Source organism: Hippoglossus hippoglossus, chromosome 10 (genome assembly GCF_009819705.1).
Source record: "Hippoglossus hippoglossus isolate fHipHip1 chromosome 10, fHipHip1.pri, whole genome shotgun sequence".
NCBI lineage: Eukaryota > Metazoa > Chordata > Actinopteri > Pleuronectiformes > Pleuronectidae > Hippoglossus > Hippoglossus hippoglossus.
This window is the reverse complement of record NC_047160.1, coordinates 18344892-18367948: the sequence shown is the minus strand read 5'-3', so window position 1 is coordinate 18367948 and position 23057 is coordinate 18344892. Positions and strand designations below refer to the sequence as shown.

The following is a 23057-nucleotide window of genomic DNA, read 5'->3' as shown; positions in this document are numbered from 1 at the left end:
AGCGTATCGTCATGCGTGTGTGTGTATATACGTGTGTGTGTGTGTCCTGCCGAGGCATGTCACACTAGCGGGGTATACAGGAGTGACATGTCCCCTGGGGAGCAGCACAGGGGTGCATATTGAAGATGGCATGCGGCACAAAGTAGAGAGTGTGTGGGAAAGGTGCTGACAGCCAGTCGTCCCCATGTGCTCTCCAGCTCCTCCGGACCCACTCCAGCCCTGAAATATAATAGAGGAGCCACAGTAACGGCCTCCTCAAGACTTCTCATGTTTCTCCACGTGCCCGAGTTATGTTTCATTTAATTGTGTTTTGAACGAGTTAAAAAACAGTGAATCTACTTTACTGTAGAACTCACTCGGAGCAAAACCAAGCTCTGACAATTTAACTCGCCCTTTAATTTGATTTTATGCTTAATTGATCCGATGCTCTCTGATGAATGTGATGCTCTTGATTTTCTCACTTAATGATTTCGATGTTAATTCAATAAGCCAGCAGTTTCTGCCAATGCCGCTCAGCTAGGCACTAAATTTGTCCAGGCTGTTTTGGCACCGGGGCTGTGAAATCGTTGTGTTTGCTTCTCAAATCCAGTCCTTCCACAGTTGCTCCCCCACATCACCCTTTTTTATTTAAAGCTGAAAAAAACTACTCTTTTTGGCTGAGGTCAGGGCATGACAGCATCCATGTCACTGGCCTTGTCATTGGCCAGTAATCAGACATTTTATCCCACTGGGTAAACTCCTAAATGCTGGAAAAGTGTGTGTAAGTCATGACAGTGTATTGCAGTGTGTGTGTTGTTCAGAATGCATGTATATCTGTCTGTAAGAAACACTGGGACATAGTCGGGTATGTGAGCTTATTATTGCTCTTCTGGGCATAAACCCATTGACACCACACTCCATCCCTGTGGTGCCTTTGGTTACTGTGGATGTGCTCTAATACAATTTCACAGTGTTGCACTGACCCTTTCTGTCCTGCCTTGACCCACGTAATGCCTCCACACTTTGTCCCTCCCAGAAGGGCTCAGCCAATGTATGAATATACCACAATGCCCCCATTTTAGTGTAATTCACTCTTAAACAATTCTAACCTTTTTTTCTCCCTCTGTTCTGTCTTTCTTCCTTCTAGTGCTCGAAACGGCAAAATGCGAGTGCTCAGCTTCAAGATGGGATTAGTGAGCTTATGCAACGCAGACGTCCAGGAGAAGTACAAATGTGCGTCTGATGCAGGCTCATGTGGCTAATGCGTCGCCTCGGCTGCAAACAATGAGCCAAAACAAAATGGCAGTGATTGCCAGTCTTACATAAAGACATCCACTTAGTCTAATGGAGGAAATGACTCTGCTGCCACAATAGAGAAAGCTTTCTTTACTTCTACAAAAGACACCAGGGACCTTTTTAAAAGGATTGCTTGCCAAAAACACCATTTATGAACACCCTCTTTCTTTTGACTCGAACGCTCCTTTTTCTCCACAGGTCAACTAGCAAATAGCGAAGCCCTCTCCCTTTCTCCTTTGTCTATTATAAATTATGCTGCGATATTTTATTAGTGCAATGCTCCAGACTGAGATAGGGTTTTACTGTTCCACTGTAATTCCAGTTTACGAGTCTGGCCTGGCATTGACGGACCAATACGCATTTGCGAATGGGTCTGGAATCTCCCCGTTGGTTTTTTTAATTCTCAGAGAGGTGTTATCAACAGAACAGACCTGCAACCAATCAGAGCAATGAAGCAAGAGAAACAGAATAAGACAAATGCAGCAGCTGTTTGTAAAGAAAATAAAGTGTCCAGTTCAATTAAAGGGGAAATCTTTTATAAGACTCTTAGCAAAGACCCAGAATAACAATTTGGAATTGGAATAGATCAGAATGGGGGGCGGCTCATCTGTATGAGGGAATACACATGATTTTGAGGCTATAGAGTCATCCTGTAAAGGTGAAATGAGAGTGAACATTTGAGCTGCAGATAGTTGGACCTGGAACATCTTAGCTGAAACCGGATCTGAGAAAACACTGCCAAATTCATCCATGGCAAACCTTCTGTGTGATCTCTTAAACACTGAACGATAACAGATTTGTCTTCAATTGAATGGTCCCTCAGTGAGTCAGGCCTCTTTCCCTGTGTCCAGGTGGTGGCTTCAAAAGTCTGTCGTTTTCTCTGAATGAGCCTATTTTTGTCAGCTCCAGACGTCGCATCAATGATATTCTCAAATAAACCTAAAGCGTTTGCATCAACCTGCTTTGAGATGCAGATGGTGGGTGTTTGTTCCATCAGCAAAAGTCTGTACCTGTGATTGACAAAACATATGTTTGTCATTATTTATCATTACTACTTTAAAAATAGTTTAATTGCTTTACTTGGTAACAGTAGCTTTGATACTAATATACTATTTAACATTTCTCTCTGCACAAGTAGGCCTATAATTTTGCAGACATCAACATTTACCGTCCAGTATCTGCCGTTGCTTCGTCTGGTTGCTACTTGAAAAACATGTTCGGACCTGTTTTTGGAGGCAATCTATTCTGTGCAGTCGCAGTGGATTACTTTATGTTTGCTTTGTTTGAATAGTTCATGAAGTTGTGATAGTTCTAAGAGACTGGTGAATCATTAAGCAAACTAAACCGACTGAAATCATGCTATGAAAACGGAGCTTACTGGATTTGCAACTTTAAACCTACTTAATCTTTAAAAGCTGGACAAACTCGATCATATCATGTTTGTAATGTATTAGAGAGGCTGCCAGTCAGATTTGGTCCAGACAGAAATTTCTCATATCCGACCAAACACCTGCAAAATGAATGACATTTCCATCAACCTCATACTTTAGTGCTAGCAAATTAGGATGCTAACATGCTATGGTGACTATGGTAAACATAATACCTCATGAATATTATACTGTAGACTTAGACTGTATGTAAAGATAGACATGAAACCATCCCAAAAGTGATGCCCAAGCATCTCACTCGCTGTGGCTGCTGTAATGTCATAAATCCTGCCTCCTCCATGTTAGTGGACTAAAACGTCAAAGTTAACATTAAATACATTTTTATGAAAGGTGGTTCTGCGCAGATTCTGGCTCCGGAGGTACAACATTTAAACTTGATTTCTGTATAGTACGAGGAACTGGAGATGTGTCGTCATTTTTATATATAATCTATGGTTAACATGAGCACGTTAGTATTTTTATTCTGTCATGTTTGCATATTTACTTTTGCATTTAGCTCAATGCACCGCGTTGCGTAAGTGATAACATGTGAGAACATAATTAGTGTTTTAGTAAATAGGTAGTTCAAAACCAGCTGGTTACTGAAAAGCCTTCACATACAAAATAATAGTAATGGTTGCTCAGAAAGCGTGTGTCTGTGCAGCCAAATCCAGGAACATGATCTAACTGCAGAGTTTCCAACATTGCCAGCTGCACGTTTCAGATGTAATAGGGCTGTATACTGTGTCTCCATAAAACATGTGGAAACCTCATCTCTATCAAACAGCTCAATGTGAATGTTTAAAATGTCAAACATGCTAGCAAACAGCTCTGGTTATGAGGACTATGTAGAGGAGGCTGTTAAACATTCGGGTGTTAAAGTGTTGTCCCTGTCGGGCTGAATAAGTGCACAGGGGGGGGATACATGGGATGCGTACACTGCCATTGTGCAGCACCCTCACACGCTTGTCAGCATTCATCTCCTCAGTGACAGGCGGAGTCCCAGCCGCCTTGTTAAAGGCCCCATTCAGAAGCTGATAGGACTCCACATACACAGCTTTTTATCTCCAAGCAAAAAAACCCGATCACTACTACTGTATTGACAGGCTCAGCATATAGTTCTTATCTTAGGGTAAAATTTAAACCATTATTTTGCTGTGCCACATTTTCTTAATTGTTGCTGCTTTGCTTGAATGTTTGAAATGAAACTCATAAAAAAAAGCCTAAGTCATAAAAGCCCAGCTCATACAGTTCAATATACAAAACTGTAAATCAACAGATGTAAACATGTAGGAAAAATGCAGATATTATGATAATACAAATTCAAATAACAGTTTTTCATGCATACAAATGAAGTGCACAATCTATTCTGTTACACTCATATGATCAGATATGTTCCTGCATAATTGATGCACACTATATGTTTGTGCAGACTTGTTCCGTCAGGTGTCGGGTCCTGGAGGTCTGACAGACCAGCGTCACCTCAGCCTGCTGCTGCATGAAGCCATCCAGATCCCGCGCCAGTTGGGCGAAGTTGCCGCTTTTGGGGGCAGCAACGTGGAGCCCAGTGTCCGAAGCTGCTTCCGTGTGGTAAGGGCAGAGTCGCATGCATGCATGTCACGCATAAACACATTCACAGACAGGCAATGGTGCATGCACAGTTTTTTGCTGCACACATGCACACACATGAGATTAAACCATCCGTCTGGAATATGCTGTGAGTTCACCTTACCTTATTTGACCTGATAAACAATGTTCTGCTTGTTGACTCAACTGCTACTGGGAAGTTCGCATGGTTATTCGTGGCCCAGTGTCCTTGTTGGATCCGATTTTTCACACTTGAAGCCAGCGAGCAGTGTTGAAGACACAATAGTGTTTTTTTCTGTTCTTCAATCAAACACCTGATCTTTTATTAATGCTGTTACAGCCTAATAATGTATATTGCGGTCCAAATGTTGCAGACCACATGAATCCCTCTGTATCTCAAACCTGCTAATCTATTTATTAATGTGTAGGAAAATAATGACTGAGCTCCAGATATTCAGAACAGATGTTATCTGTACCAGAAAGAGAATTTTAAAGGCCAAACCTTAAAAAATGAATGTCTTAATCAAACATTTGTCTGTGGATGGTTTCCGTCAAGTATGAAAAAATGATGTAGTCGCACCAGGAAGCAGCTATTTGAATCCTGTTGTGTTTTACTGACATCAGCAAAGTCTGACTCTTTCTACAGAGGAAGCAGTTAAATGCACCATCTCAGGAAATGGAGAAGTTATAAATATTCTTCCTAAGGAGTGTTGCCTCACAAACATTACATCTCATTAATATTGCATCTCATTGCTTTTAATGGACATAAAATACAGTCAGTGGTAGATAATGCATGATGCTCCTGACCATACATAGACTGTAGGTGGAATTCAAAAAAGTTTTATTGGGAAAGTTGAGTGTATAATAAGAATATTGGAATATTGATATGAAGCAAAGTCACAGAGTACATTAGTGAAGTGCAACAGCTAATGAGGAGACATGTCTTAATTACTTCGTCTTTTCTTGTTCTAAAAGTGTCGCCGCAGGTTGCCTGAACTTTAACCTCATGACATTCAACACCAGATAATTACTGATTTGTTAGGAGCAGGCTGCAGCTAAGTTTCTTTGGAAGCTGGCCTCTGCAAAGCCTGTTTAATTCCCTCATTTTCAAGGCAGATCCTAATTATATACACTCTATTCTGGTCCATGCTTACTGTATCAGCCACGGCCGATTAAAACCAATTCCTCTCTAAGTTTGCTCCATGTCTGGGCGTTTAGTTGTAGATGAAATATCCATGTAATGGGAATTGAGCGGGGGTTGACCCATTTGCCCATTTATCACTTGGAAGTGAGTGACATCAGTTTTTTGGGGATGTGCGTGCGGCACATGGTGTCACTTCACACTGATATTGACTGTTAGACTCTGCTGGGAGAGGAGAACATGAAATTGACCTGAAACTGATTATGCAAAGAAGTAGTTGTACAGAGCAATGTAATATTGCCCAAGGTGATTGATATGCACAGAGGTTATTGGGGCAAATTCAACTGGCAGAATAACACAAAATTCTGCAAATACTTTCTAAAGTTTTGTACATAGACTGTTGATTTACAAACGTGCTGTTCAGGGGATATATAGTTCACAAAGCACAGAGTTTTGATGGATAACTGAATGTTTATTACTCTACTTTCCCCATGATGTTTAAAGTGTGCCATCTGCTCAGTGTGCTGCTTTGTGATGCAGCGGCACGCTCAGCTTAGTCAGAGCCAATCCCAGGTGCTCGGTATGCAAGGGGCTGCGTTTTGACCTCCCACATGGAGTGAAACTGGCTACTCTGCTACCAGAGAGGAGCTCCTCCGTCCCCGGGACATTCTACATCTCTGTACACCTTACACACATGCACACACATGCACACACACATGCACACACACATACACACACACACACACACACACACACACACACACACACACACACACACACACACACACACACACATGCACACAGATACACACACATGCACACACACACGCACACACACACACACACACACACACACACACACACACACACACACACACACACACACACACACACACACACATTTATTACGCTACTCAGCTTGAGCGCTGGAGGAAGCCTCAGGGAAATCAACCTCTTAATGCATCTCTGATGCAGACTTAATGAGAATTTAGCACATCACGGATTGTCAGCACTTGGCGACTCATTCTTTTATTCATTGACTTCCTTTTTATCCCACTTTCTGGAAATCTCTAAAACTGCTTGTAAACACACAATCACACGTACAGTAAACACACAGACACAGGGTTCATATCTGCTGTGAATTAGCTATATAATTAAGTGTATTATATATTAAGCAGGTATTAAGAATAATAAAGTGCATTACAGTGTAGTATAGTTTCATGAAAGCAAAAAAGACCCCACGGTGTACTCACCTCTTCTGCTCAGTTTTTTCTCTTCTCTTCTCTCATCTCCTCTCCTCTATTCCCTTTGATACCTTTCTGCTACACCAGCTCACTGCAGGACCACCTTTGAAGAGGAAGCACACCTTCTTCTCTTATTACTCTTATGTATCTGGCCTGCTGTTGGTCTATATTTGTTCACAGTTTACTCTTCTTTCCTCACTCCCAATGTCCCTTTCCAGGCCCCAGGGAAACCTGCCATTGAGGTGTCTCATTTCTTGGAGTGGATGAGCCTTGAACCCCAGTCGATGGTTTGGCTTCCTGTCCTCCACCGTGTGACTGCTGCAGAGTCGACCAAGCACCAAGCCAAATGCTATGTATGCAAACAGTGTCCCATCAAGGGCTTCAGGTCGGTATGCCAGTGTAGGCAAACTGACATTCATGCAGATGTTCAATGAGGAATATTACAAAGAATCATGAAAAGCATCTGAGGAGCAATGTATAGTATGCATGTGTTGTATATACCACATATATATACACTACATATACTACTAAACAAGTGTTCAGTGGTCTTTGTCCCATTGCTTCTTTCACTTGGTCAAAATTTCGCTCACACAAATACTTTGTCCGTCTGTCACAGTGACTGATCATTGGCAGCACTAGCAGAGATCTTTCCAGTGTTGGTGGCTCATTAAAACATCCATAAAATGTTTAATGTCCTCTGTAGACAGGCAGGATTCAGCATAAACTTTGGCTGTGGTTATCACTACGTCCCTGAGTTGTTACCCTGCTCCCGCTCATGCCAGCGCAAATAGACTGAATTAGTTAACTTAATTACAATGAAAGATTAATGTACACACATACACAACGAATGCAAGAAAATAACGAATGGGAGTCAAAAGGTCAACATTGTTAGGTAGCAAAATGAATAATTATGAATATTTTTTGTAATTACAGCCTGTTGAGTAAAAGCATATGAACATCAATGCTGGGAAAATGAAAAAAAGAGAAGCAAAGAAATCCTTTTAAAAGAGCAGCTGGTGTTTTCTGATTAAGGCGTGTTGACTAAGAAAACATGTGGCTTATGTGGACTAAATCTCTTTCTGGAGCGGAGGGATGTGTGAAAACAGCCTGCATGTCGACAGGCATACCTATAATTTCAGTACACATGCATGCACCAACCCTTTACTCTGCAAACACACACACACACACAGATACAGACACGTACCTCTGCCTGTTCTCTTGCAAACATCACTTCAGTCTCTCTGTTATATTGATCTTGACAGGTATCGCAGTCTGAAGCAGTTCAATGTGGACATCTGCCAGACATGTTTTCTAACCGGCCGCACTACCAAGGGAAAGAAGCTGCACTACCCCATCATGGAGTACTACACGCCAGTAAGACAAACTTTATGTTTTAGCTGGATACAAAAAAAACCCTGCTGCTTAAAGAAATACTGCTATTTCCTTATTCCTGCTACCAGGCATGGATTAGTCACCAGTCCAGTGTAAGATGTCCATCGTCTTTGCCTCATCCACATCTACAGTAGGCATACATTGAATCCCACTTAGCGGTAACTCTGGGCTCACCTGGTGCACACATTGCACACTAAACCCCTAGAAAACCTGAGTCTTAGGCGGTCGCAGACACAGTCTCTGAAGTCGAGTTAATTCCAAAGCAGTAGCTCAGGCACAGTAGCTTGAGCACTGGAATGTACTGAGACGGTGCCAGATTTAATCTCTAATCAATTCTGAGCTGTAAAATATGGCAAAGGGCCAGCTGTACAATGATTTTCTTTTTCACTGGACAATTTTTTATACGAGCCAGATACAGTTTTTCACGATGGCGAGGCAAACGGCGCCCATAGATTTCTGCAGTGATAGAGAGAGAGAGAGAAAAGTGGGAAGACTGGAAACAACATAGAAATTAAAGGATTCACAGGAGAGAGAAGCAGAAATTGAAAAAGAGAACAGATGGAGAAAGTAAGACAAACCAGCCTAGAGACAGTGGACACATTTCTCATGGGGTCATTTGGGGGAAAACAACATTTCAGAGAGTTCTCAAGCTGTGTAATTTGTAATTTGTCTCCCACCCGTCCACTCCCATTGCCTTCGCCGCCACCGCATTTCACCCCTTCTACCCCCCACACCCGCCCCACTCATTCATCACTCTCCAGACAACCTCGGGAGAGAAGATGAGGGACTTTGCCAAGACTCTGAAGAATAAGTTCAGGTCAAAGCAGTACTTCACCAAACACCCGCAGAGAGGTTACCTGCCGGTGCAATCCGTGCTGGAAGCTGAGAGCTCGGAGACGTGAGTCACACACAGACTTTCAAACACAGTCATCTCTCCATCACTGCTTTACTGTGTCACACATCTCTCACCTTCTCTCACTAACACACATGCAAACCTCTGCTGTTGTCGGTTCATCGTCGTGCTCTGACGATTTCGGGCACTCCGCCTCGCTGACGAAGGTTAAGGGGTTCCGTCTGTGTTCAGATTCAACATGGCGCAGTTCATATGATGTCAGTTCGGGTCAGACACTGTGTTCACATGAGCGAGTCTCACCCAAAGGGAGAAGCATGCGCAACAAGGCTAAAATGCATCAGATCATCAAGAAGCGTAGCTCGTAGCTATGGAAATTTATGATGATTATGGGTCCGATTGTGTCACGAAGGTCAACTTTTATAACCTCGAACAAACATTATACGAGTCCAAAGCCATTTTCAGACAAGTCCTGCGGGGGATCTCTGTAGATTTGGGTCTGGATTTTTTGTTTCACACATTCACAATGCAGAGGGGGGGGTTCTCTGTTCAGTCTTGTTCACAACAGACGTTGGCTCTTATCGCCACAAACTCTCTTGACATCTTCTACGTGTGTGACATCGCTATTCCACTCGCAGACATTTGATTTATTTTTGGGGTTTAATATATTATTTTTATTTTTGCCTCTGTTGTGTGAAGTGTCATCAACCCCCTCACTCGATCGCGGTGAATCCAGTAAGGGATTGACTCCTTTGGACCTTACACCAGGAGGAAAAAGGTTCTCCGGAGTTCAGTGCCTGTCTGAAAGCAGCTTAAGAGTTCATCCTTCCATCTACTGAAACAGAACAGACATGAAAGTCCAGAGCTGGAAGTAGTCAGACCTTTTATTCAAGTAGATGTGGCAATAAAGCAATATTTAAGAAAAACCTCTGCATTATCAAAATGTAAGAAGTATCAAAATTGAAAGTTCTTTCTAAACAGAAGTGGTTTTCCTCAGGCATTAATGGAAGAAGGACTAGAACAGCAAACAGACTGCAGTCCTCCGCCGAGGCCTTGTAAAGGGTCAGAGGGTCGGGAACCAGGAGTTTGATTAGAAAATTACATCATGATTTAAGAGCATTCATATGTTTTTGTGCAAATTCCTAATCTGAAAAGTAACTATAGTAACTTCACTCAGACGAGGCAAATGTAGCAAGTAGAAAGCACAATATTTTCCTCTGAAGTGTAGATTAGAAGTCTACATTGGCATCAAATGGAATAACACTTTTAAATATGCATCCTTTATTTTCCTTCACTTTGAAATAAATCAAATCTTTGTTTTGCATCATAAACAAGAAAGTTTTCTCTTCTTCCGATTATAGCAGCATGTGTGAGTTGTGGGCTTCCTGTGACCACACAGTCACACTTGCAGGGTGTTAAAATGCCTTGGTGCAGTATTGATGTTGGTTTTTTGTCGTTCGCAGGCCGTGCTCCTCTCCCAAGCTGCCCCATGCAGACACACACAGCAGAATTGAACATTTCGCCAGCAGGTACGTGGCTCACTGCGCTTTTACACTGTGTCAGGTAACCACAACAAAAGCTTTCCCTCCTCACTTTGCTCTTTCCAAAATCAACCTCCCCCTTCTTGATATTCCCCTCACCCCTGTGTCCACCCCCACCCTCCCTGCTCCCTCACCCTTTAGTCTTCACCACAAATTGATTGAAGTATTGATTTGGCTGCGTGGTGCTCTGTACTCCATCCAGGGCAGAGACTATATTGCCCAGCAGTTTCCCTCACTCGTGTTCTCCACGTGAACACGCTGGCACACAGAAGCAGAGCAGTTTGTGGTTGCTGTGTTGTGTGTGTGTGTGTGTGTGTGTGTGTGTGTGTGTGTGTGTGTGTGTGTGTGTGTGTGTGTGTGTGTGTGTGTGTGTGTGTGTGTGTGTGTGTGTGTGTGTGTGTGTGTGTGTGTGTGTTGTGTGTGGGGGTCAGCGGGCCTTGCGGACTGTCACTTGCTAGGGCAATGAGCCCATTGGTCACATGGGAGCTGTCGGTGTAGATTAGAGTCTGTCTGACAGGTTATAAACAGGGCACAGCACTGGAGTCCCACAGTCCCACACTCCTGGCAGCTCTGCCCATAGAGCCGCAGAATGTGTGTGTGTGTGTGTGTGTGTGTGTGTGTGTGTGTGTTTGTGTGTGTGTGTGTCATTGTGTATTACCTCCCTGAGGCCCCAATACACAACTGCTTTACATCCTGCCAAAATTGAGGGAATACACTCCAAAAAGCGAGCGATCACAATTGTCCTCTTTCCCCGTCTTATCTCTCCCTTTTTTCTCTTCCTCCTGTTTTTCTGTTTGCCTTTTTATTCTTATCTTTGATCCTGCTCTCCTATTGTGTCCCACCCACACATTTATTTTCCCCTCTTATCTATCTCTGGCTCCCTCTCTCCGAGCCCTTTCTTCTTCTCCGTCCTTAAATATCTTTTGCTGTTATGTTCCCTCACATTTTCTCCCTTTTTTTGCCAATTACAGTAAAATTAGCTTCAAACTGCTCTTGAGTCCCTCAGAAAAATCGTAATCTGCATAATACGCTACGAGTGTAGCAGCCAACATGCCTTCAACCAAATAAAACCAGAAGAAGAGAAATGGAAAAGTGTTCACGGTTGAAAAGTGATGAGACGGAGAAAGTTTGCCTGCCTTCTTTGACCTGCTGAGAGAAAAATGGCAGAGAAACTCCCACGGTTAAAGATAATAAAGTGTTCACTGTATCTTTCTCTGCAGCTTCAGTCACAGCAAACTTCTCTTTTTTGCAACTCAGGAATCTTTCTCTTTAATTTGTATCAAACAATTAGTCTTAAGTTAAGAAAATAACATATGACTGCGTCTGCGCTACACTTTCAGACAGTGTCCTAACATGGTAACACTCCATATTTATCTTTTATAAGCTCCTGATAGTTAATTATTAAAAGGATAACAGAAGCATTTTAATCCCTGTAATGTAGATGTAAAAACGTTAAGAGGGTAGTAAAAGTGAAATCACTTACTAACAACTCATATGAGGCATCTGTTATTGGTCGAGATTAGAAACAAATAATTAATGCTTGATAAAATGTATGCGTGTATTCTTTTTATGGTATGTCTTAATGAACACATTAAGAACAGCTTAAAGTAGAATCTAATATGAGATATATATTTTATGAACAGTGTGTTTAAGTATGTATGAGCTAATTACAAACATGTATAAATCAATAAAAGATAAGTCTGGTTGAACAGTTTAAATTACATCAAAAGACTCAAACAAAAAAGATTTTAACACTTAATAGTAAAACTACAACCAGAACAGACTGATGTCAGTAGTGGATTAAGTCACATTTGGTTCTCCATTGAAGATTTATGGCAGAATGATGGTTACAAACGACCACAGCTTAGCTTTATTGTGTTATCATGCATCCATTGACTGTGTCTACACCATTTGTGAATGTTTCATAGAAGTAGTTACAGACACATTAATTAAACTTTAAAATCTGCATCTGGCGTCCTTATTGTGCTGCATGTTGCCACACATGGTACAAGAACTCAAGGATGTTGCATGCCATGAGGGAGCGTTAACATTAACATATATATAGTTCCTTTTTTTATAGTTAGTATAGTTTTTCATCTGTGTACAGCTTCACAACTCAATATAACAGCGCTGGGATGCTCATTAAGTGAACATTTTATTGTTTTATTTCCATTGTGTTTGCGTTAGATTACTCCATGTGTAATTGGTTGACCAGTATGACACTGGTCCAGTGGCTATAAACACATGAAACCGGCTGAAAATGAATGAGCAGCAGCACAGTCAGACACGAGGGGAAAATAGAACAGTGCGAGCACGCTCCTCTTATTTTCCAGCTTGATCTGAGCACTGTCCTAATAAGAGGAGACAGTCCTTATAATGGAAGTGGCCACTATTTTATCTGTACTCAGGCAGTACGCAGAACTGACACGAGTTTATTTCCTTCTTTCTTTCTGTCTTTCTTTCTTTCTCTCTGTGATACAGAATATAAAGGGAGAAATCACATTTCTCATTTGAATTGATCATGGCTCACTGTGAACACGAATAGAAAGTCAAGCTGACATTGAAATATTGAATGTCAATGCTGGCTGAAATTCTCTCCCAGACTGGTGTGTGTGTGTGTGTGTGTGTGTGTGTGTGTGTGTGTGTGTGTGTGTGTGTGTGTGTGTGTGTGTGTGTGTGTGTGTGTGTGTGTGCGCGCGCGCCCCTCAGCAAATGATGGGTATGTATGTATGTTAATTTTTGGCTGTAGACATGTCAAACACTGGGACAGCCTCAGTCCCTTCCCCTCTCTCTCTGTACCCCCCCACCCCCCATGATATCGATGCAGGAGTAGAATTGATGATTCCTTTCATCATCGGCGCTGCTTCGCCATCTTTTTCGAGGAGGAATTAGAGATCATGTAAAAAAACCTTTAGAACTCTGTTAGGATTTCTCTTACCCTCGTGCTCTCTCCTGTTTCTCACTTTCTCTTTCGTCCATTTACATTCACACATGAAGCAACATGTGTGCACGAGACAGCCACACACACACACACACACACATGCTACACTAGTTCCTATAACTAACTGCCTGTTCCTGTGGCTCTGGGTTTGTGGAGTGCTTTCTGATGAATAGTGTCACAGATTGAATTATGAGGTCCACAGGCCGGGCCTCCTGTAACAGGACATGGATAAATCCTGAATTTCTCAGTGTTATGGTCTCATTGGACACCGGAGAGAAATAGAATGTGATCTGGATGTCCCTGACAGCCTCTACATCACTCACCCCCCCTCGTCCCTCCAACCCTCACTCTCTTAGCTGACGACACTCTGCGAAAGATGATGCAGCACGGAGTGTGTCAGTGTGTTTTTGTGTGTACGGGGGACGCTTTAAGACCGCTTTCTTGTGCCACATGCGTGTGAATGAATGTATGTGGGCAGCCACAAGGCTCATAACACATTTGCGTCAGTGGGTTGACTCTCTGTGTTGGTTAATTGCCTGACTTGAAGGAGAAACCCACCGTTTGATCATCGTTCACTGTTACGTATCATTAACATGATATCCCGAGAACTGCAGCAGTTTGTGTTGTGAATTAATTTTGGGTTGAACCCACTTTTATTCAACCGGTCATAGCCTGCATCGAGATCATGTCTTCCTACTTTTAGGAGCCAGAGAATGTAGGTGGAGGAGGCGAATGTGATTGTGATGAGCGACGAGCAGGTTTTAAAACAAGTTTTGTGGGCTGTTGAGGCCACTGTTTGTTGTCTTTGTGCAATACGTGATGAACCCCAAAACACAGCTAAGTTTTAAATTTGTGAGGCAAAGCCATAGACTATTAATAAGAATGGATAACATGAAAGTATCCTTCAAGTGAAGCCAAATCGTCTCTATTGTCCCCTTGTGGCTGCAGCATAGGCCGTATCTTCCATGTTAGCAAGTGGGACCACACAAGTTTGTCTAAGTCTCAGTTTTCCGGTTAGTTTGGTTTTAATAAGTTATTAAAAACACAAGATGGGGGGAGGTCTTTATATCATCATATATTCAGTCTTATATTCATCTGTATGCACATCCTTATATACAGTCTTGTTCTTTATATACAGTCAGTGGGCGAGGCAGGCAGTCCCCAGACTGTTTCTAGTGTTGTAGATTATTAGCATATCAGCCATGAAACACCAAGAATTTCAGCCTCACACCAGCATGAGCTACATCCAGATCCATGTGAGTATTGTATGTAGATGGACTTTAAAATATTTACCAGTTCTTTATTATGCAGAATACTATATGCCACATCCATTCATGCATCACCATTACTGCTTGTTTTTTACACAGCAGGTCTATTGCTCCAGCTGTGATTTTCTTTTTGCCATCAAACATCAGAAACTATAAGTACACTAAAAAAAATCACCTAGTGCAGCATTTCTGTTTGATGTAGTGAAAGCGCTTACAGCAGCGTGTTCAGTGCATCTGTCCACCGACAGCAGGACATAATGCAGAACCAGAAGCGCTGTCCTTGGTCCTGAAAAGTCCACGCGGCAGCTGCTTTCTCACACACACACACACACAAACTGTAGTCTCTGTCCATGGTGCTGGACAGCCACACTTTTCTGAAAGTGTCCAGTATTTCATCAGGATTTTACTCTCCCTCTTTGTGGACATCTTTATGGTTGCTGCACTATGGTAGTTAGAATTTCTGCCACTCTGCAATCTTGTCAGTCACATGTTTCTGGGCAGCTTGCTGTTCATTTGCAGTCCATAATTCTAAAAGGCCAGAGGTGTAATCTATGCTACTTAAAAGCTAAACTCTTCTCCTTGTTGCTGTTTTTTTTTCATCTTGTATTCAGTGAAACATATTTCCCCAGCGTTGGATATTATCTGTAAATTAAGCTTTTTATGCCTCTGCGCCGGCGGCAGCCAAACTTTCTCTTGGTCTCAAAGATGAACTGATTCGATTTTGGTAGTCTGAGGTCAAAGGGCAAGTTCACAGTGGCCTCACAAATTTCATACAAACATTCACTTGTACTCAAAGATTAATTGTTTAGATTTCAGTGATCAAAGGTAAAGGTCATGGTGACCTTCTTTTAATCTGGAAAACAACCACAGAGCGGTATTTCTAGTTTTCTAAGATTTGCTTTAACATTACACTCCTGTTTCCTTTTTCTGATTTTGTGTGTCTGTCTGTACATATGTGTGTTGAATTCCCTCCCCTGTGTGTGTGTTTGTGTGTAGACTGGCAGAAATGGAGAGCCAGAATTGTTCATTCTTCACGGATAGCCTGTCTCCTGATGAAAGTCTGTGAGTATACCGCCGCCACCCCCACAGTACAAACCCCGTCATTACAGCCAGGGCCTTTCATGGGGATTCTGTGTGTGTTTTCTGTGCACGCCCTTTCCCCCTGATACACTGTTTGTTTCTGTGTTTGTGTGTGTGTGTGCGCGCTCAGGCTTGTTCATGTATGTTCAACAGTTATGGTAAGATTGGGTAATCATATAAATAATCAGCCACATAATAAAAACGGCCCACAGCGAGCGGCGTGCACACGGCCTCCCTTCATCATGCACATGCCTACTGTGATTAAAGTCTGCTGTTGTGGATGGGTACACAAAGCCCCACCCCCCCCCCCCCCCCCCCGCTAGTGAGAGAGAGGCTTGTTGTGTGTTTGTATAAGATGAGTGAGTGGCAGGGTGGTGAGGGAGGATAGGGAAGTGTGAGGTGAGTTACAAAGCCAGTAAGGTGAGTTCTTATTGTGGAAAGCTGAGAGAGCCTCAGGTAGAAAAAGAGGTTTATGGTTGTAACAGATCATTTATTTTTGAGTGTCTGTGTCTTATTTTGTTGACTGTATGTTGCTGTATGTGAGTCGATCGTTTCCTCCTATGAGCTCGAGCGTCATGGATGCATGCCCAGCAGCTCCGTGTAAAGTGCTCTCTGGTCTTTTCGGGCTCCAGGTGTGTGTGTGTGCAGTGTGAAGTGAACTTATTTTTTCTTTTCTTTTTAATGTGTTTGTTCTGAGAGAAAACTGTGATTGACACCACATTAAAAGCGAGTTTCATGCTCAGACAAAACTACACTACTTATCGACAGTGCAACACTTTTGCGTGTGAAGGATTTTTCGTGTAGCATTGCTACAGCAGGTGGTAGCACAGACCCTAAGCTTGTGCAGATATAAACTGAAGCTGCTTTCAGACATGCACAGACCTCTGGGGATTCTCCTGACATTCTCCAGAGGGGCTGGATGTGAGAACGCAAATGTCCGAGTTTCTCGGGTCAGTCCCCTAGTGAGAACCTCTGGAGAACGTCTAAATGAACCCATTTTAGAAAACAGCAGCTCCTCCGCAGGATTCACTGCAGTTTGATGACATTTCTATGTTCTATATAGGATGATGTTAATTAATGTTTGATAGCATCTTCACATATGTATGGATGGGTGTTATTGTCCCATGGATATTATCCTGTTGTTCTTTAAGGGTTTAAATCTGCCCTGCAGGGAAACTCACCTTCAGAATCAGGTGTCATTACAGTGTCAACTTATATTGCTGATCTCTGTTCTCCTCAGTGCTTTAAGCTTCGGTCAGTGTTTCTGCTCTAGACATGTGGGTCTCCTAAAACTTCTTCAAGAGCTCACAAGATGTTCCATCACACTACTGACATCTGTGCTCCTCAAGCCGGCTCCTGATGTTTTTGTTTCCATGTGCACGTTTCCAGAGTGTTGCTTGGGGTGAAGCTTTGTCACAAACATGTGTGTATATCAGTGCATGCACACATGGTGTATGCATCTGCGTCCGTGTATAATTCTAGGCCTGAGCGCGTGTTTGTATGCATGACACTTCCCCTCCTGTCCGTCATGTGTAGCAATGTGGTTTTCTGCTTTTGTGCCCTTGTATCGCGCTGTTCGGATTCTGTGAACCAGACCTTCTGTCTGTCAGCGCCTCTCTGTTTCTCCTGCTGCATGGCTCTGTACATGCTGCTATGCTATCTGTGCCTCCAGCTGGTGTTCGGCTGGCATCAAACTGTTTTCTGTCCTGAACCACATTGCCTGTGGTTGCAGCCTCCGTGCACCACCTGTATACGTATGTATGTATATGTGCTGTGTTCTATATCGCTGCATATTGCCAGGTAATGGGCATAAAGATAATTAGAGCCAGGTCTTCCATAAGCTGCTCAAAGAGGATCAGTATTATAATTGTTTCTCATGATAAATACATGCAATAATTCAATGTTAATAATTCAACTAAAACTTCTTGGGGGTATTTCAAACCAGCATTTTTAAGTGTGTTGAAAATATTTATTTGCAAATATAATAATATATAGTAATGTTCATTTCCAGGGTTATTCTCTACTCGGCTACTTCAACTTATCTTCAATTAGGGGGAAGTAAAAGTAATTCTTGACTCTGATTCTCAAGACTATCGGTCGTACTTGACGTATTGGTCTTAAATTTCATTCATTATTGTTTTAAAAAGGTCTTAAAAAGTCTTAAATCGAACTTAATAGCAGATCATTTTTTTATACTATTAGGATTACAATATAAAATCTATGTAAAACCGCATTTTCTGAGGTAGAACTGTATACAAATGCTTATATTTAATATAAAATTGTGTAAATACAGCAAAAACTGTATAATTATATATAATTATAATTTGATGAATGGAACTTGCCAACAAAACCAGCCTACTTATATATAATAGATTCCCCTTTGATGTATGATATGACATTACAATGCAAATCTTTAAATTTCTTTTAACTTTGGATTAATAAAGGGCTTCGTAGCCCACGGCCTTCTTGCACAATAGAAATGGACAAACAGCTGTCTGTCCAATAAAACAACTTCAAAACATTTATAGATGTAGTTATAGTTTTACAGCCGTATGTCTTCTATCAAAGATCTACACATAAAGTTTTATCTTCCATTATCAATGAAGTTTATCTGTTATTGTTTGGGAAATTAAATTGTCTCCTAGCTCAAGATCCTCATTCCAATATTAATAAATCTGAGTAGGTTTTTAATGGTGTGATGAGCCAAGTTTATTACAGAACATTTCATTTTTGGAACGTAAACCTGGCGCAGCGCGATGTCTCTGTCAGTGTCAGTGTCAGTGTCCCATCACGTCCTGTCTTGGGCTGTAAAACTGCCCCTCGTCTTGCTTTGCGTGCCCCTCTCTGTTCGGGCTGTGTGCTCTCCCGTGCCCGCCATGGCTCTGCTTTGTGCTGCTGTTGGCTGTGTGCTGGTGGCTCAGTGTGCTGTCTCCTGTGTGGGGGACTCAGGGATGAAGATCAGTACCTCCTGCGTCACTCCAGCCCAGCCCTGGACCCTGACTCCCCCTGCGGACAACACATGATGCTGGTTCACTTGGAGCACCAGGACAAGGAGCAGCTCCAGTGCACCCTGGCCCGTCTGGAGAACGAGAACAGGTCTGTTGAACATACACCAACACCATGACATCTGTGTTGAATTTGATTTGGTTAAAGCTTTGAATTGGGTTTAAATTATACTTGTAGCGGCAGTTGGAAGAGATATTTCCATTGGTAAATCTCCGGAGAAGCATAAAAACACAAATATGTGTGTTTGTCTCTAGGCATCAAACTCTTTTTGTATCTGTCTGCTGCCATGTGCACATCTCCTGGAGAGAGTAAACACTTTCACACTCTAGATCCTTTGAACATCCGTAAGAGAACAAGAGGCATTTCTTGTGTGCTCATACCTGACAGTAAAGACTATGGGGGGTGGGAGCATTTCTAAAGCGTTCTTTGCATCATTAAAGGTGTCCTGACAGGAAACCTCCATTACAGAGTGACCGCTGTGATAGAAGCAGCTCTGAAACACACTAGTTTAGATGTTAATGCTTTGAATTTGAATTTATTGTGTCCCAGTAGCCAAGAGGCTCAGATATTTTCCATAAACGAGGCAAATTCATATTCTCTATCCACTTAATTGGTTACTGGAGGCAACCTTTATGCGAATGATTCACATGAATTATTTCTCTTGTCTTCCGCTTGGTCATGACCTTTCTAGTCACGCAAACACACACACACACACACACACACACACACACACACACACACACACACGTACACACGTACACACGTACGTGTCCTCTGGGTGTCTGAAACCTTGACCCAGTTAATTTTTTTTCTGCAAAGTCTGCCTCCTGTTATGACACTGCACCGTGCTTTGCTGTCCGTATTTATGACAGCAGTAGTAGAGAAGCTTGGTTTATATCCTGTCGCTCATACCTCAACAATAAATCTCTCAGGGGTCCTGAGGTCAAAAAATATATCTAAAATCTTTTTATTGCAACAGAAAAGAATATGTGTCTCAGATATCCTGCTTTAAAATGTGGTTAAATACAATGGTTTTCCGCTGTTTTAACTCTAACCCTCTCAATTTTCTTTTTTTAAACAGTTTGTTCATAAGACGTTTAACTTCTTATTATGTGTCTTCTTTACCCAAAACATTAGAAACATAGACTTCTTTAAATATGAATGGGTTTTCGATAAGATAAGATACAACTTTATTGTTCCACGCCAGGGAAATTCACTTGTTACAGCAGCAAGTAGACAAGGTAGACAAGAGAGTGTTAATGAAGATAAACTAATACAATTTAAGAAATTAAGAACATTTACATAATATACAACTTTCACTATGGAAATGTTATTTACAGAAATAAATAAATGTACTGTGGCAGTGGCACAAGATGATTGCACCAAGATGAATGCTGGATGCTTGTGCATACAAAATAAACATATATAATATAAATAATAAAATATGTCCTTATTTTGTTATAGTTAATCTACTTTATAAGAGTTTCTGGATGAATGTCCAGGGAAGGTTTATTTGTTCAATACTCCTCACATTGTATATTATATTATATTATAACCATAACAAGATTAGAGTCAGTGACGTCAAACCCAAATCACCAAAACACAGAACGTTATGCAACTGAACTGACATCGAAATAGACCAGCGTGTTCTGCACCATCATTTTCCAGCACCCAAATAAATTGGAGAACCTTTAGTGATGCTTCACAGCACAGTGTGCAATCAGTTAATGGCCTCAGTGTCACACATGGAGCCTAAAAACAGAAGGAACTTATTTAGTGCAGCCTATTTTCAAGGTGAAGCCTGATTTATTGTTGTAATGTGTTGTTGTTCAGACAGCTAGAGAAATAATGTAGATTATGTAACTCATAAGAAAAGGCTATTCTGTGTCAGGTAAACATCTCTAGTTGTGTGTGTGGATGTATTTTCCATGTTGACTGACTGTTTTCCCTCCATCTGTCCACTGTGGTGTCCTCAGGGTGCTGCAGGGCGAGTACAGGCGGCTCAAGTGGAAGCACGAAGAAGCAGCGTCAGTCCCCATGCTGACCGAGGCTGGGGAGGACGGCCCGGGTTCACCCACGGCAGAGGGGCAGCAGGACGAGGAGCTCCTGGCCGAGGCTCGGGTCCTCCGGCAACACAAGACGCGCCTCGAGACCCGCATGCAGATCCTGGAGGACCACAACAAACAGCTGGAGTCGCAGCTGCACAGGCTCAGGGAGCTACTGCTACAGGTACATCCTCTGTGGGGGCGCAACGAAGATCATGATTTCCAGATACATGTCCAGGAAAAGAACTGCCTCATTTAAAAATGTGCTGAGCTGATTTGGACCAAATTTGGGAGAGAGATGGGGCAGAGGCCAGGGAAGAACCAAATTAAAATTGGTTTGAATTAAATTAAAGGGTCGTGTCCAGGAATGTTTTTATCATTTTTCTTAACATTACCATCAGGCATTTTTCTACATTTTTCTTAGTATTACAGGAAATAATAAAAAAAAAAAAAGAAGCTAATTAAAAGAAAAAACCCTCCCAGTCCCTACTGTACGGGTAGGAGTGTGCATGTACGTGTGTAATTAGAATAATAAATATAAAAAAGAGGATAATAACATAGACCATTCACACATAAATGGGTCAAGTGAGTAAGTGGCAGGGACTATTTTCCGTGAACCCACATTGGTAGAAGTGGCTGCTTTATTCGAGCGAAGCATCCAGAAGACGGTTGAGCCAGGGTTTTAAAGATGAAAGTTTTTGGGAGATTTCCCGAATGTAGCTTCTTGGCTGCTGAAATGCCAGCCAGCCAGATCTTACGTGCCTTTTTCTGAGAGTAGCAACTCTGAGGAGTCATGAAGGAGCTGAATCCACGGCTGGAACATTTCTATTTGTCAAGGTGGAGATGGAGCATAGTTTCCTGCCCAAAGGAGTGATACTTTTGGGGCAATCTCATTTCCTCTGTATGAAGATAAGTCGTTTTCCAGGTGGGCAGGATGATAAGGGCAGGAAGATAAACCCATGACGTCCTGCAGTATATGACAGTGTTATGGGGGTTATGTGAAGTCGAAATACATCTCAATTTATACATATGCTTATGTGAGACATATGTTTCTCAGTCTTTCTGATACTTGCTAGTAAGATATTTGTTAACTCTACATAAAGGACGGGTATATAGTGCTTTTAATATTGCATCTGAGTTCTTATTTCACCATTGGTGTGGAAGAAGTACGAATTTTATTCATAAGAACAAGCAAGTATCCGTCTGCTGTGATTAGGGGCCTTGGTTAACTGCGGCAGCTAAATTCACTATACATAACTGTATAGCTGCTGTTTGAATGAAGGGCACAGAGTCAAGTTTAATGGTTTTCAACATTTCTGGTCATGAAAATACAAACATCAAGGAACACAGTGCGTCACATACTTTCATTAAGTGCGAACAGTCAAAGAAGGTTCATGTAAATAAGGATTGTAAAAACACAATTTCTCTGAAAATGTCAACTGTGACGATACGAGGAAAGATAGAAAACCTGTGGTGGGAATACAAAAGAAAACAACGTTGTGCGTGTTAAGAAAAAGGATAAGCCTTAAGACACTGTGGAGTGTCATATAAAAGGAATTACTGCAGTCTGGAGGAAAGGTGTGAGGAGGAGATGTGAAGAGATGACACACACAGTCACTGGGTCGTAAATAGTTAGCAGCCGCCGTACAGTACAGATGCAAACTGCACATGTAGGTCACTGATTAGAGAGAAAGAAGAGGGAGTGATTGACAGGAGAGAGCGTCTGAGGAAGAGGGATCGGATGCATGTTCAGGTTAAAGACTGAAGATTGAGATTGAGCATGAAGGCGAAATAGAGTGTGGCATTGATGGTTGCACAGAGACAGGAGAATATATACCTGCATATAAAATTGCAATTCAAATTCATATAATCCCTTTCTGCCTGAACCAATATCACAGTTTCATTTCCTCAAAATATAAAATCTCCACAATCTGCTTTTGTTGTCTGAGGAAGTGTACGAATGAGTTCCTCCCGGTCTCTCTGCAGACGTTTCTCAGCAACTACTGAACTTGCTCACCCCCTGAGTGTTGTTGCATTGTTTCTAAAAACAGCATAAAAATATCCTCACGTGTCACATTATGCATCTGTGATTGTGATTCTAAGGGCTCCCCTCTGTCGCCTGGGCAGCTGGCCGTCTTTTTATGTGTGTAAAAAAAGGACAAATCACAGTAACCTGATGGCTCCGTCAAACAGCTGCTGGATGATATTTCCTTTTTTTTTTTAAATAATTATTATTATTCTGCTCCGAGATGTCAGTTGA

At 42.0% G+C, this 23057-nt stretch overlaps 1 protein-coding gene across 7 annotated transcripts in view; it reads left to right on the top strand.

The window, feature by feature from the left end:
- The window catches only part of drp2 (dystrophin related protein 2), a 147307-nt gene that overhangs the window by 121162 nt on the left and 3088 nt on the right, over positions 1 to 23057 (top strand). For 4 of the 7 annotated variants that reach the window (XM_034598325.1, XM_034598324.1, XM_034598323.1 and 1 more), the window contains 9 exons: positions 1127 to 1212; positions 4135 to 4292; positions 6893 to 7059; positions 7937 to 8048; positions 8828 to 8964; positions 10380 to 10445; positions 15663 to 15728; positions 18696 to 18842; positions 20729 to 20981. In XM_034598325.1, the coding sequence (XP_034454216.1) occupies positions 1127 to 1212; positions 4135 to 4292; positions 6893 to 7059; positions 7937 to 8048; positions 8828 to 8964; positions 10380 to 10445; positions 15663 to 15728; positions 18696 to 18842; positions 20729 to 20981 (1192 nt within the window). Of the gene's footprint in view, positions 1 to 1126; positions 1213 to 4134; positions 4293 to 6892; positions 7060 to 7936; positions 8049 to 8827; positions 8965 to 10379; positions 10446 to 15662; positions 15729 to 15876; positions 17664 to 18695; positions 18843 to 20728; positions 20982 to 23057 lie in introns of those variants that run through there. The other 3 variants (XM_034598327.1, XM_034598328.1, XM_034598329.1) reach the window with 3 other exon arrangements.